At 36.9% G+C, this 14392-nt stretch overlaps 1 protein-coding gene across 1 annotated transcript in view; it reads right to left on the minus strand.

Moving 5' to 3' along the window:
• Positions 1-3986: 3986 nt before the first annotated feature.
• The window catches only part of LOC149501068 (uncharacterized), a 34677-nt gene continuing 24271 nt past the window's right edge, over positions 3987-14392 (minus strand). Inside the window, exons 3-4 of the mRNA XM_089734332.1 lie at positions 4967-5078; positions 3987-4263 (exon numbers count right to left, since the gene is read on the minus strand). Coding sequence (XP_089590458.1) covers positions 4983-5078 — 96 coding nt within the window. The 3' untranslated portion in view covers positions 3987-4263; positions 4967-4982. The remainder of the gene's footprint in view (positions 4264-4966; positions 5079-14392) is intronic.

Below are 14392 nucleotides of genomic sequence, written 5' to 3' on the forward strand. Positions count from 1 at the left end.
CCTCGTATTAGTAATATCGTCAGGTTTGAGCTCCGTGAGCTCACCTACTAGCTCGGTAACGTTGAGATGGTCTCCTTAGACCATCAGCTTAGGTAGGAAAAAAAAGCGCATGATTTTAGCGGGTACTGAAGCCACAGTGCGAATGTACCGCTCGTCTTGTGTCATGACGCTGTAAGCGAAATTGGAGTCGCGAGCGATCGACGATTTCTGTTACTGAGCACCTGAATTGCCTTAACTGAACTTAGTCTTCTTTTGTTTGTTATTGCATCTTCGGATTCGTGTTTCCCAGAGTCTACTAGATATTCCGGCGCCTTAATAAACAGATCGATGAGAGAAATCGGCATAATTACTTCAGTGCGCCGCGTAGGCCACCGGTGACCTGCACGGCAGTCAAGGTGTTAAAAACTCCTATGGCTCACTTCAATAAAAACATTTTGATTTTGAGTTTAAACATATTGTTACGTTGGTAAGAGTAACGCCATCTATCGTCGAATAGTCGAACGAATATCGAAGGATCTAGTAGCGCCTAGAACGCTCGAGAAGTACAACACCATCTATTGACAGATAGCGGAAACTACTACTAGAGATGTGTGGAATATTCTCGATAATTCTAGGGATGAGGTATCAGCTATAAAAGCTATAAAAATATAATCGGAACTACTCGAAGCAAAACAGCAAACGGATCACCTGAAGTGAAGCGGAGCAAGCGAATTGAGAGTTTTAAAGTGTTTGTTGAGTGTTTTAAAGCGTTTGTGAAGTGTTTAAGTGTTGAATACAGTTTTTAGTTGTACTTTGGTAAAATTTTATTTATCCCGAACCCCAGCGCGTAACAATATTTATAAGGCAGAGTTCTTGTGGTTGCGGTGCTAACAAACTGCTGTGTCAACTTTACTTATTGTTTAAGGGGGTTAACAACCTCACGGTGATCCGTGCTTATAGACATCACTAAGTTTATGCCACGACCAAACTTGAGACATGAGGCTTAAGTATCAACTGGAATGCATTGCTTCCTCACGGCAGAAATAGGTGGGGTGGTGGTATCAATCTTTGCGAGCCCAGAAGACGCTCTACCACGAGCGATAACGCAAAATATATAATTTTTAAGAAAACCTTTTTTTGTTTCTCCTTATTGGCAGACAAGCATACGGCCCACCTGATGGTGAGGGGTTACTGTCGCCCATGGACGTCAGCAATGCCAGGGGCAGAGCAGCGCTTACCATATTTGCAGGTTCGATCTTTCACCGTGGAAGTAATTGGTGAACAAGTTTCAAGTACGCATTTACTTAGAAAAAAAAACCAGTTACCTGTCTGCGTGATTTGAACACCGGCACGCTCGCTCGATAAGAATACACCGAACGACTTATCTTTTAGGCCACGGCGTTTCATAATTACGTAAATAGTAAGTGTAGTTTATGTGAAAATGTAGATATATGCAGTTTGTAAGTTACCATGGCCTCCCACAAGAATACTTATTTAGGATGATAGCTTTCTTAGACTTCCTATATGATAATGTTATTGCAAATTTACTCGACGTAAGAATAGTTTTACGGTTTTGAAGTCACTTCTATCAGTTCTCTTCCTAATCAATCAAGATACCATCGAACCAGAAAATGTCAATTTTTTTTTAAATAAATGTTAACAATCTGGACCGTTATCGTGCAAATTCTTGTTTAAAAAAGTTATTTTGTGAATCTAAGCCATTCTCGAATCCAATTGAATACAAATACACCCAAAAAAATCACCAATATCGGTCGTTAAGGAGGATTTCAATCACAAACTCAAGCACAGAACACTCAAATATGTATGTATATATTTATAACTGGTTGCGCGTTCAGTGTCGTTGTTTTAACTGGCCCTTGAGCTAATGCGAAACCATAATTGATTATTCTAGTAATGTCTACAATAGGACCAAGGCGTTGTGTAATGCGATGGGTCGGCATGGCGGTACGTGGCTCGCTTGTGACACGCGCTTGACCCTCAACTATCCATTACTCATGGTTGACTAGTTGCATTTGATTATGAGGAGGCTCCAGTGAAAGCGAAAGGGTCGTATTGCATCTTCAGAGCGGTACACAAAATCAATATGTATATAATCTCTTCAGGTACACTTTAGGTATAATCTTGTCCATAGATGAGAAAGTGTCCTCTGGTCATAGATAGTTTTACTGATGGTAGGATGTCTTGTGAGCCCGCACGGGTAGGTACCACCGCGCTATTTCTGCCGTGAAGCAGTAATGCGTTTCGGTTTGAGGGGTAGGGCAGGTAAGTGCGCGTTTGGAATGATATGGACATGTGATGAGACGAAATGACAATGAGGTTATTAAGAGAGTTTCAACTATGAATGTGTTAGGGTTTAGAGGAAGAGGTAGACCTAAGAAAAAATCGATGGTTGCGTGAAACACGATATGTGTAATAGGGGAGTGAGCGAAGAAATCGTGTAATAAAAACCAAACCCGCAAAATTATAATTTGCGTAATTACTGGTGGTAGGACCTCTTGTGAGTCCGCACGGGTAGGTACCACCATTCTGTCCATTTGTGACGTGAAGCAGTAATGCGTTTCGGTTTGAAGGGTGGGTCAGCTGTTGTAACAATACTGAGACCTTAGAACTCTTATCTCAAGGCGGTCTATGGGCTCCGGTAACCACTTAGCACCAGGTGGGCCGTGAGCTCGTCCACCCATATAATCAATAAAAAAAAAGAAATGGTATATGATAGAGGATATCGTATACAATTTCTTCGTTCACCCCTTTATTACACGCATCATTTTTCACGTCCTTCTGAAAAAATATCTAATAATAAAAACCTCTTTATTGTTTATAAACATCTTTTATTACAGAAATACAAAAAAAATATACATCTATTATAAAATATAGGATATCTTTATTGACTAAACAATTTCGTCTCTGTGTTCGTGTTCTAAGTCACATATTAAGCGTCATATACGATTTTTGATACAGACGTGTCTTGATAGTTGCGTCAAAATAATAAAACCAATTCAATTACTGAATTATACTTTATACCAAATTTTTTTAATGTTTTTTTTTGCTTTGATGCATGGACGAGCTCACAGCCCACCTGGTGTTAAGTGGTTACCGGAGCCCATAGACATCTACAACGTAAAAGAGCCACCCACCTTGAGATTAAGTTCTGAGGTCTCAGTATAGTTACAACGGCTGCCCCACCCTTCAAACCGAAACGCATTACTGCTTCACGGCGAAAATAGGCAGGGTGGTGGTACCTACCCGTGCGGACTCACAAGAGGTCCTCCCACCTGTAGACTGACCACTTTAGCGTCGTTCTATTTCAGCCGATATCTATTTCGTCTCGGCTCGGTCTAACCAAACCTCGTATACTTTGTTCTACTTATATATCGAAAACGCAAACACTCAAACATCAGCTCAGTCACGTTGCCGAATCAATTAATCTCATTTAACAATTAATTTTAAAACATAAAAATAAAAAAAAACATTAAATGTCTTATCACTAAAATTGTTATTCATAAAAAAATCTTACATAAAATTTCATACACAAAAAAAACAAAAAAAATCTCTATGAGAAAACAACATCAATCACAGACGTTTTTTGTAAATGAAAAAAAAAAAAGAAAAGATAATTCAGTGTATACTTGTGCACGGGAGTCTAACATTAAACTCGTTGGCCGAGGCCTAAGCCAAGCTGAAAAAATTATTTCTTCAACATTCAAAGCCGTTTTTGGGGCAAGAATTATGTTAATATTATTATTGTTTTTCACAGAAACATCCAACGGGCGGCATTGTCGTCCGTGACTGGAATGTGGCAATTATTTTTATTTATATTCTGTGCCATTACAAAAAGGCGCCAATTTGAGAAATGATAATAATTTTCTTGTGTCTTTTGTTCCATTTACACCTGTGCTTTATATTTTTATTTATTTATATTGCATACTTCATTTATAACAAGGCGCCAATTTAAGAAATGATAATAATTTTTTGTGACTTTTGTTAACACCCAACGAAATGGCATCGAAAGTGCTAGAATTGAAATTGGTTTTAAAAACGTCTTAACGCCCATTCGTTCAGAAACCTATCATGTCACTGAAATATTAACTCAATATTTTTTTGTTTCAAATCCAAAGTCCGTACACACATGTACATTAAATGTTTCAATTTTATTCTTCACATAAATAGGTACGTGTTAGAATTACTCTGTCGGCCGAGATCATTCCTTAGCTTCCATTATTTTTTTAATTCTTATCAGCATTATCACAATATGTATTCATGTATCTGAAAATCAAAAGAAACTCAATCATCGTTTTTAAAAACATGTTTAAATTAAAAAAAAACAATTAGAAACCGCTTTCGATAACACAACTCTACAAAAAAAAATTCGTTCTTTGTCCTAACGTTTATACTAGGTTTTTCCAGTTAATTATTCACAAAAACGAAAATAAAATACCTTTTTTTGGTATAAAGTTTGCTTTTGTGATAGTTATAGTAATAATACTCATTTTTCAATTTTTTTTATAAATTTTAATTAATTTTAATACTTTCGAAAAAAACCCGCGCTATGAGAGTGGGGTGTTTACGTCTACACAGTGCCACTAGATGGCACTCGAGTCATAAACAACGATCAGGTGTTTTATACAAGCCCAAAAAACTTAAAATGTCACGAAAGTGTAAATGCGATGCTGATGCATTTTGTTTCTTAAGTGGTCAATTTATTAAAGTTCAAAAGCAAACTATTTCATACCATGTATTTTTTTTCTCGTCTAATTACGATCTAAAATATCGAAATTTTATGCTTTGCAATCAAAGTCAAATTTGGTGTTGACCCGCGTAATCAATTGGTGGGTTACCAATTAAAACTTATCAAAACTAAAAGCATAAATTAATAAAGTAGCTGTAACTGCCATCTGTCAGAAGTCATAGGTACTACATCTAGTAAATCAACAACAAAATAATTTGAAACTGCATTTAGTTGTGTCACCTGCCGCTAGATGGCGTTAATGCGTCCGTCGCATTTCGCGCTCGCCCTTCTCCTGTCGCTTGAGGTCATTGATCGAAGCGACGCTGCCGAACAGCGCTTTCGACGACACTTGCTGTAATCAAAACATTTGATTTGATTTGGAGACTAATTACTTCTGACGAATCGTTGCAGTACCGTAAACGGCTTGCCCGCGAATTCCGTAAGTGAATGTCTAATGTTCGGTGCGTATTAAATCTTTACTAGAGGTCCCGCAGTAGTCGAAATTCGACTATAATTAATTGGAATTTTAAGTTTGTACACTGTTATGATTTTATTTTATACTTCTATAATCACAAATTTCGCCAAGACTACACTATAAAAAATATTAACAAAGACAAACAATATTTAATCTCAATTTGACAACAGACGTCAAGAACAAAAGTTTGACAATAAATAGTATGCATGCGTGTGTGCGTCAAATACATGGTATGTAGTGTGTGTAATGTTTTCTTTATTGATTTAATGTATATTTTATGCATTATTTAAAAAAATATTAGCATTGTGCACTTCTTCTCAATATTCTCTATAAGTGTGGAAAATTTCATACTCCTCCGTCCGCGCAATTTTCGTAAAAAGGGATACAAAGTTTTTGCTTCACGTGTTAATATATAGATTGCTCTGTCTTATTCTCTCGAGAACGTTGTTTTATTCGTTTCTTAGTATTTATTTACATTGATCATTCCCCGCGTCTCTTTTATAGGTATACCGCATTCGTGAATTTATTAGGTGTAGGTGTATAGTAATTCATTCCTTGAGTTCGAGTTAAATTATTGATTTTTTTATTGCTTAGATGGGTGGACGAGCTCACAGCGCTAGGACTAAAAGATTTTTTTAAATAAATAATTAACTTAAGTAAAATAATCCAGGACAAATTACATAGGTGCGGCCATCAAAATTGAGATTCCTTGTATTATGGAAGTCAGAGACCAGTCAGTATACACACTTAGTAATTAATAAACAGTATAATAAATTTGTCATGAAATAATGTGGTATATATTTACTGGTGGTAGTTTGAAGGATGGGGCAGCCGTTGTAACTATACTTGAGACCTTAGAACTTATATCTCAAGGTGGGTGGCGCATTTACGTTGCATATGTCTATGGGCTCCAGTGACCACTTAACACCAGGTGGGCTGTGAGCTCGTCCACCAATCTAAGCAATAAAAAAATAAAAAAATGCGTGAAAAATCGTATGGTATAAAAGTGTTTTCTTTAGCGTCATTATCCAGAGAGGAAATAAGAGAAAACCTTTATACGAACTAAACGCAGCCTGCTTTTCCTCTTTAGATGAAAATCTATTATTATTCATATTCAACAAAAAAGTCGGAATAAATATTTTTTCTTTTCTTGTTGTATTGGTTGTATAGGTTTTATATTAATAGTATTGGTCTTAATTTTGTTTCTTTGGCGGACTTTAAACAACATTGTTAGGAGTAAAATTAGCTTCGAATAATATATAGGTAAATGCGATATTTACAAGAATCATCGTCGTCTGAAGGATAAGATGACTGTGTGTTCAATGTGAGTTTTTTAACGTTCTCGATAGCGTAAAAGTTAACTCAAATTTGTATGCAATTGGAACAGCGCCCCTAGCGGCAAACGTAGGCAAACCTTCCGACTCCATATAAATTCGAGTTAGCTTTTACGCTGTCGAGAACGTTAAAAAACTCGCACATACACACTGGTGTACTAGTATCGATTACGCCATTGTTCAAATCCTACACGAAGGTACTTATTATCTTAAAAGGTGGATGATAGCGGTGTTCAATTTGTGGTATCCACTCTCCGGTAACCATTTAACGTCAGATGAGCTGTGAGCTCGTTAATACGCTTGTGCATTCACTACGAAAGATTTATGGAGACAAAAGCTTCGCCTCGTTACGCATGAGGGAAATCGCAAATGTATTGCGCACTGCATACCATTCGTGGTTTTGTGTAATTAGGTATTTTTTTTTATTTATTGCTTATATGGGTGGACGAGCACACAGCCCATCTGGTGTTAAGTGGTTACTGGAGCCCATAGACATCTACAACGTAAATGCGCCACCCGCCTTGAGATATAAGTTCTAAGATCTCAGTATAGTTACAACGGCTGCCCCACCCTTCAAACCGAAACGCATTACTGCTTCACGGCAGAAATAGGCAGGGTGGTGGTACCTACTCGCGCGGACTCACAAGAGGTCCTACCACCAGTAAACCAGGTCTCGTTTTGATAAGTACTATACAGGTATTAACAGGAGACCGTTTGCATTGGACGTCTTCAGCTCTAACACTAGGAGCAGGCGTAGGGACCTGGTAACCGTACTCGTCGAACTCGACAAAGGGTTCGCCGTGCAACCTAACCCAAGCATCAGCTCGCCGAGTTTCTCGCCGGATCTTCTCAGCGGGTCGCGATTCCGATTCGGTAGTAGATTCATTCGCGAAGCAGCTGCTCTTGCGTTGTTAGGTTTCCTTCGGAGGCGCTCGAGCAGCTGTTAGCAAATCTCACCTCTTCTGGCTGAGCCTTTGCTCGCCCACCTGTCCTGGTGAAACTGGAAAAGCCTCCGGGCCACCAGTAATCCTTCAATTATAAATAAAGGAGACCGTAAAAGCTATATCAACCATTCAAAAAAAGCCTTATTACACGCACTCTCAACGTCTATAATTCATAAATAACAAATACCGGGAACACGCGCGGTCGTCCGACCCCAAATTAGGATTCCCTGTTATGAGTACCAAACACTGATATACAAACTTATATGCATACAAATATGTATATACGTATATGGGTAACCAGCGAACCGCCCTCTCTTTGTTTCGGGAACTGTAATTTATTATTGATCTTATTGAATCATCTCTTCTCATCTCTCTTCATCTTTCATAATATAGCACACGCGGTTGTTTATCATTAATACGTGAAGCAAAACCATTGTACCCCTTTTTACGAAAATTGCGCGGACGGAGGAGTATGAAATTTCCTGCACTTATAGAGAATATATAGAGAATGAGAATGATACTTTAAATATCAGATGCATTAAAACTTTGATATGAGGATCAATTTGTTACTACCAAATGTGCGTTACAAATAAATTATCATTTATATTATTATCGATATTATTGTCTATTGTATTTATGGTTCACTATTTTGGAGATAATGGCCTACACATAAAATATAGATATATGCTATCACAGCCTTAAAATAAGATAAATATTTCCATTATACATAATAAATACGAGTAGCTCTGACGGTTTTTGCAGAGCACACCAGAATAGCTCGCAGATGGCAGATTTTTCCTATTTACTTGACATTTATCGTTACATTTTCACCAATTCACAGGATATCTTTATAAATTACAGCCTATGTATTTATTATCTTGATTTGTACGCTATATTATTGTAAAGTTTCATCAAAATCCATCCAATAGTTTTTGGGTGAAAGAGTAACAAATATACTTCCATACACTCTTACAAAGTTTCACATTTATAATATTAGTAGGATAAACATCTAACATCCACAACATAAAGAGCAAAGAAATATGTTTATCACACGAATATATTCGCGATGTGGGAATCGAACCCACGACCCTTGGCGCAACAGGAGCGGTAAATTCTGAACCATCCAGTCAGTCGTAAAACTATGGCACTAACTACCATTAGTCTTATTCGTGATCTCACCACAATATATCTATATATTAGTACGTGAAGCAAAAACTATGCCTACCCCTTTTTACGAAGCTTGCACGGACAGATTAGTATGAAATTTCCCACACTTATAGAGAATATAGAGAAGAAGTGCAGAATGCTAATATTTTTTTTAAATTATGCATTAATAATACATTAAATCAATAAAGGAAACATTACACACACTACCGTGTATTTGACTCTTTGTTTATTGTCAAACTTTTGTTATTCCTTAAAGTCTGGGGTCAAATTGAGAATAGGTTAATACTGTTTATCTTTATTAATATTCGTCTATAGTGTAGTCTTGGTTAAATCTGTGACTATAGAAGTATAATAGTATTTGACGATAGAACCATAATAATGTTCAAGCTTATAATATCAATTTATTTTAGTCGAATTTCGACTACTGCGGGACCACTAGTATATCCTGACCAGTTTGCAACAGGATAAAAAGGAGGTTCAATTTGATATTTGGTCGTGTTCTTTTAGTTTTTAAAATAAATTCATTGGTGTATTTTATGTGCAGAAACCGTTGTGTTCGGTTGAGTATCCCTCCCTCGGTAACATGTAAATCGGATATCTGCCGGGATCGCCCGGGACTCAACATTGCAGCACCTGTGGCATTTTCGTTCCGTGAATCTTTTATACAAAATCAGACGGCTATTTTTTGGATCCTGTGTGCTTTTAGTACATTTTTTTAAACGTTCTCGATAGCGTAAGAGTTAACTCAAATTTGTATGGAGTTGGAACGTTGGCGTACTGTTATAATGTCATCTGGTATCATAATTAATTTACCTAAGACTGAAAAGTGCCCATATCAGCACTCTCCGGCCTAACATAATATCGTCTTCTCGCATTAAAACTGTACAATCTCAAAACTTACAAATTTTACAGGAGAGTGTTTTAAAGGTCTAACATGTGGTATTTTTAATATTAATCATCTTTGCAGCATTTATTTTTTATTTTTTACCAGTTACATTATCTGTCTTTTAAAGTAAGATCAAATTATGTATTAATTTTGTTAATAGTCGTCAGAACATAGGTAAACTAAAAAAAAAACTAAAACTAAACTACGCTGTCTTTTTATAAAAGTTTAGTTTTAGTAGAAAAATACTGATGATACCAAATGATTCCGCATATTAACTAAATTTCGAATATTTTTGGAAATTGTGCACTTTTAATGCGAAAAGACGATATACTGGAGCCCCTTTGGCTCGAGGTCAGTCACTCTGCGTCGTTATTATGAGCCACACTCTTTCTAAGTCGAATTCTTTGTATCTTCTTGACTTAGGTCAATAAAATCTTTTTTTAAAAGAGTTTTCAAAGTCCCGTATAACAATACGTTTGCTGCTAGGGGCGCTGTTCCAACTGTATACAAATTTGAGTTAACTTTTACGCTATCGAGAACGTCGCACTAAGCACACTGTCCGTTAAATCTCCATACAAGCGCCATATTTTTTTTTATTTTTTTTATTGCTTATATGGGTAGACGGGCTCACAGCCCATCTGGTGTTAAGTGGTTACTGAAGCCCAAAGACTTCTACAACGTAAATACGCCACCCACCTCGAGAAATAAGTTCCAAGGTCTCAGTATACAACGGCTGCCCCGTCCTTCAAACCGAAACGCATTACTGCTTCACGGCAAAAATAGGCAGGGTGGTGGTGACTACCCGCGCGAATTCACAAGAGATCCTCCTACCACCAGTAATTACCAGTAATTATGCTGCAGTAAAAAATTATATTCGGCTGATGTTCGAAATTCGACCATGAGAACTGATTCCTTAAGATTCAGTTTCTAGTACAGTTATTGATAATACACTAGAAAAACTCAACCGTTCTTCCTCAATTCTAGAATAAACTGACCTTAAATTGAGGTCTTCCCGATGTCGAATACGATCATGCCCTACCATCAGAACGCGCTTGGGTGTCGTAATAAAAAAAAAGACCTTAATTAAATCGTGTGATTGCATCGCATCGCTTTAACAGTAATTTTATTTGGAGCAGATTACTGTGGCAGGGCGCAGTGCATGTGAACTCAGCAGGTTTAATATTATTGTTTATAATTATCAAACTGCAATCCGTGTTTTTGAGGTTGCTAATGTAACCATTCAATATAATCCCAGCGATGTAAAATCGAAATTTAACATAGAAAAATTGTTACTAGACTTCAAAAACTCTACAATATAAATGAATGAAACTTCCGAAAGTTGGCTGAGATCTCAATGAATAATTATAATCAATAACTTCTACGCTACTTTTGAAAACAGTTTGCTAAATGTAAACAAATGAATGTATGTATATAATTCCTCATTTAATTTGTGTCATTTAGTTTGAGTTAAACAATATTGTTGTCTTTGTTTTTTAAGCTATTGCATAGCTTTTATTGCGGGCCTTGAGCGCGGCGACCGAATCATGAAATTCCGTAATGAAAAAAGCCTAACACCCCTCCGCCTACCATGTAGCTCGCGTTCAACACATTCACACGTTGCGCTTGTGTAGTGTTTGTGAATAAGCGCGTGGCGTGACGTCACACTGCATGCGCATCATGAAAAGTCTGCCCATCTCTCTCTCGCGCGGTCTAGCTTACGAGTGTGAAGAGAACAGTTAAGGTTTTGCTTTTATTAATGTTTAATATAGCGTAGTCTTGTTTTATTATTGTTTTAATATTAAATTATCATTGTCTAATTATAATTGCATAAGTTGATAAAAAATGCTATGCAATAGCTTTACCGCGGCAGTTCCCGAGTGCCATACGTTTTTTTTGAAATGATTTCTTATTATCATCATATTATGTGCTATTACCACTATTATTATCATATATGTGTTTTTCTAACGCTACTCCTTTTGAAATAGGTCTCGATAATTACACTCACATTTAGCCTTTTTTTAATGCTTAGATGGGTGGACAAGCTCACAGCCCACCTGGTGTTAAGTGGTTACTGGAGCCCATAGACATCTACAACGTAAATGTCGCCACTTACCTTGAGACATAAGTTCTATGGTCTCAGTATAGTTAATACAAGCCTGTATCGACATTTTATAAATGAAAGTGTAATCTCTCGTATTTCGTTGCACTGTGTCCGCTCCAGTTTCCGTTACACAAACGAAACTCTTGAACCAGCATTCGCGTTATAATTATTATGAATAAAAGTAAAATTTTTGTATCGATCGATTTTATTTATATTCACGTGAAAGTAGAACGAGAGCTTTTCGTGCTTATTTCATGGCCGTTACGAATACCGCACGGAGCGAACGATGTGCAATAAGTGCTTTTGAAATTGGACACTCAAAATAATTAATATAAGATTCGTAAAAAAATATTTTTTTGATTATTTTTTTTAGCATAGATTGTGAACTTTGATATTAGAATATTTATATATTACTAGCTTTTGCCCGCGACTCCGTCCGCGTGGAATAGTTACTTTGGCATAACGCTAAATTTTACCCCCCACTTCATTTACGTAGAAAGAGAAAATATTTTGATACATCCTTTATTGGTTATCCTGTATTGGTATATAGCCTATAGCCTTCCTCAATAAATGGGCAATATAAGGCTGAAATAATTTTTCAAATCGGACCAGTAGTTCCTGAGATTAGCGCGTTCAAACCAACAAACTCTTTAGCTTTATAATATTAGTATAGATTAATTAATAATTATTATGCATCGTCATAAACTTAACAAAATGTATCGTGTTTTATAGCCTGGTATGACAGATGATTAAATGACATTATATGACTAAGTAACAAAATATATTAATAGAATGAATTCAAATGTATTTTCAAAAGCATTTTGTTCTTTGTACAATAAATACAGCTTTAGATTACTTTTTTGGATGGATGCAAACGAATGTTTTTAAGAGTTTGTAGATTTCGGTTGAGACATTACAATCAAATGTTAGTCTTTTTATTTATTTCAAATGACAAAACCACGGCGCTTCTGCTGCTAAGTGTTACAGCAGCCCATAATGTGAGTGTATTCTTTTGAATTTATATTTTTTTATTTTTTTTTATTGCTTAGATGGGTGGGCGATCTCAAGGCCCAGCTGATATTAAGTGGTTACCGGAGTCCATAGACATCTACAACGTAAATGCGCTACCCACCTTGAGGTATGAGTTCTAAGATCTCAGTACAGTTACAACGGCTGCCCCACCCTTCAGACCGAAACGCATTACTGCTTCACGGCAGAAATGGGCAGGGTGGTGGTACCTACCCGTGCGGACTCACAAGAGGTCCTACCACTAATAAAATAACTGAACTGAATAACAACTGAAATTCTTTATAGATTTGTGGTAGATTTAGATAAAACGCCAGTACAAATCCGTGCGGGCTTATAAACAAACATTACATGTCTAGTTTAATTCTAACTTCACTTAATTTGTTCTGATTGATTTTTGTATATTGTTGGTTTGTAAATATGTAAAGTTGACAAGCTCTTAGCGCTTCCACCAGATGTCGTTTCTGCTCGGATACTATCAAGATCTATCCGCGACTAGTATCTGACTTGTTTTAGAGTTAATTTATATTTTACTAGTTGACCCGGCAGACTTCGTAGTGCCTCAATCGATAAATAAAAGACAAAAGGAATCCGTCCGACGGGGGACACATCAAAGGAAAAACAAAATTGTTATTTTTATTTAATGCCGAGCATTTTCATATTTATCTACCTTTTAAACCTTCTCTGGATTTCCACAAATAATTCAAGACCAAAATTAGCCAAATCGGTCCAGACGTTCTCGAATTTTAGCGAGACTAACGAACAGCAATTCATTTTTATATATATAGATTTTATCCTGTTATTTTGTTTGCGAAAAATAGCCTTTTATAACCTGTTTTGTTTTGATTTTAGCTTCACGGACGCGTATTTATGTATGTTTTTCAGCCACTCCCATATTTGGTTATTCTGTTCACGGTAATAATGGTACTATCAAACTGGTCTGATGGGTAATGGATCAGGAAGACAACGAGAGCTTACAAGGTTGTAGTCCACGTGAGACTCATTGCTTTTAGTTATATAAATAATCCAAATGTCTATCATACATTAAGCCGCAACGCAATGCTGTTTTGTGGCACAAATAGGCAGAATGGTATCTACCTAATTATGGTTTTTTTGTGAATTTAATTTATATGCTAGATAGCATCTACCTTCCATCCTTTTTTACCGTGGAAGTCATTTGTAAACAACTGCCAGCCGTGGGATTGAACAACGGCACAGAACTAGTGGTAGGACGTCTTTTCCGCATGGGTAGGTACCACCACCCTGCCTATTTCTGCCGGGAAGCAGTAATGCGTTTCAGTTTGAGGGGTGGGGTAGTTGTTTTACTGTAAAAACTGCGGCCTTACAACTCATATCTTAAGTTAAGTGGCGGCGTTTATATTGTAGATGTCTTTGGGCTCTGATAACCGCTTAACACCAGGTGTCCGTGAGCTGGTCCACTCACCTAAGCAATAAAAAACGCTCTATACGCATATACAGGGTATCTTATCTTTTTGGGCACAACGACTGACTTAACTGTATGTTTTAATTTTTTTATTACTTAGATGGGTGGACGAGCTCACAGCCCACCTGGTGTTAGGTGGTTACTGGAGCCCATAGACATCTACAACGTAAATGCGCCACCCACCTTGAGATAAGATTTCTAAGGTCTCAGTATAGTTACAACGGATGCCCCACCCTTCAAAGTGAAACGCTGCAGAAAGGTGCTGCTTCACGGCAGAAATAGGTAGGGT

The sequence above is a fragment of the Bombyx mandarina genome, chromosome 17, assembly GCF_030267445.1.
Source record: "Bombyx mandarina strain Sakado chromosome 17, ASM3026744v2".
Lineage (NCBI taxonomy): Eukaryota > Metazoa > Arthropoda > Insecta > Lepidoptera > Bombycidae > Bombyx > Bombyx mandarina.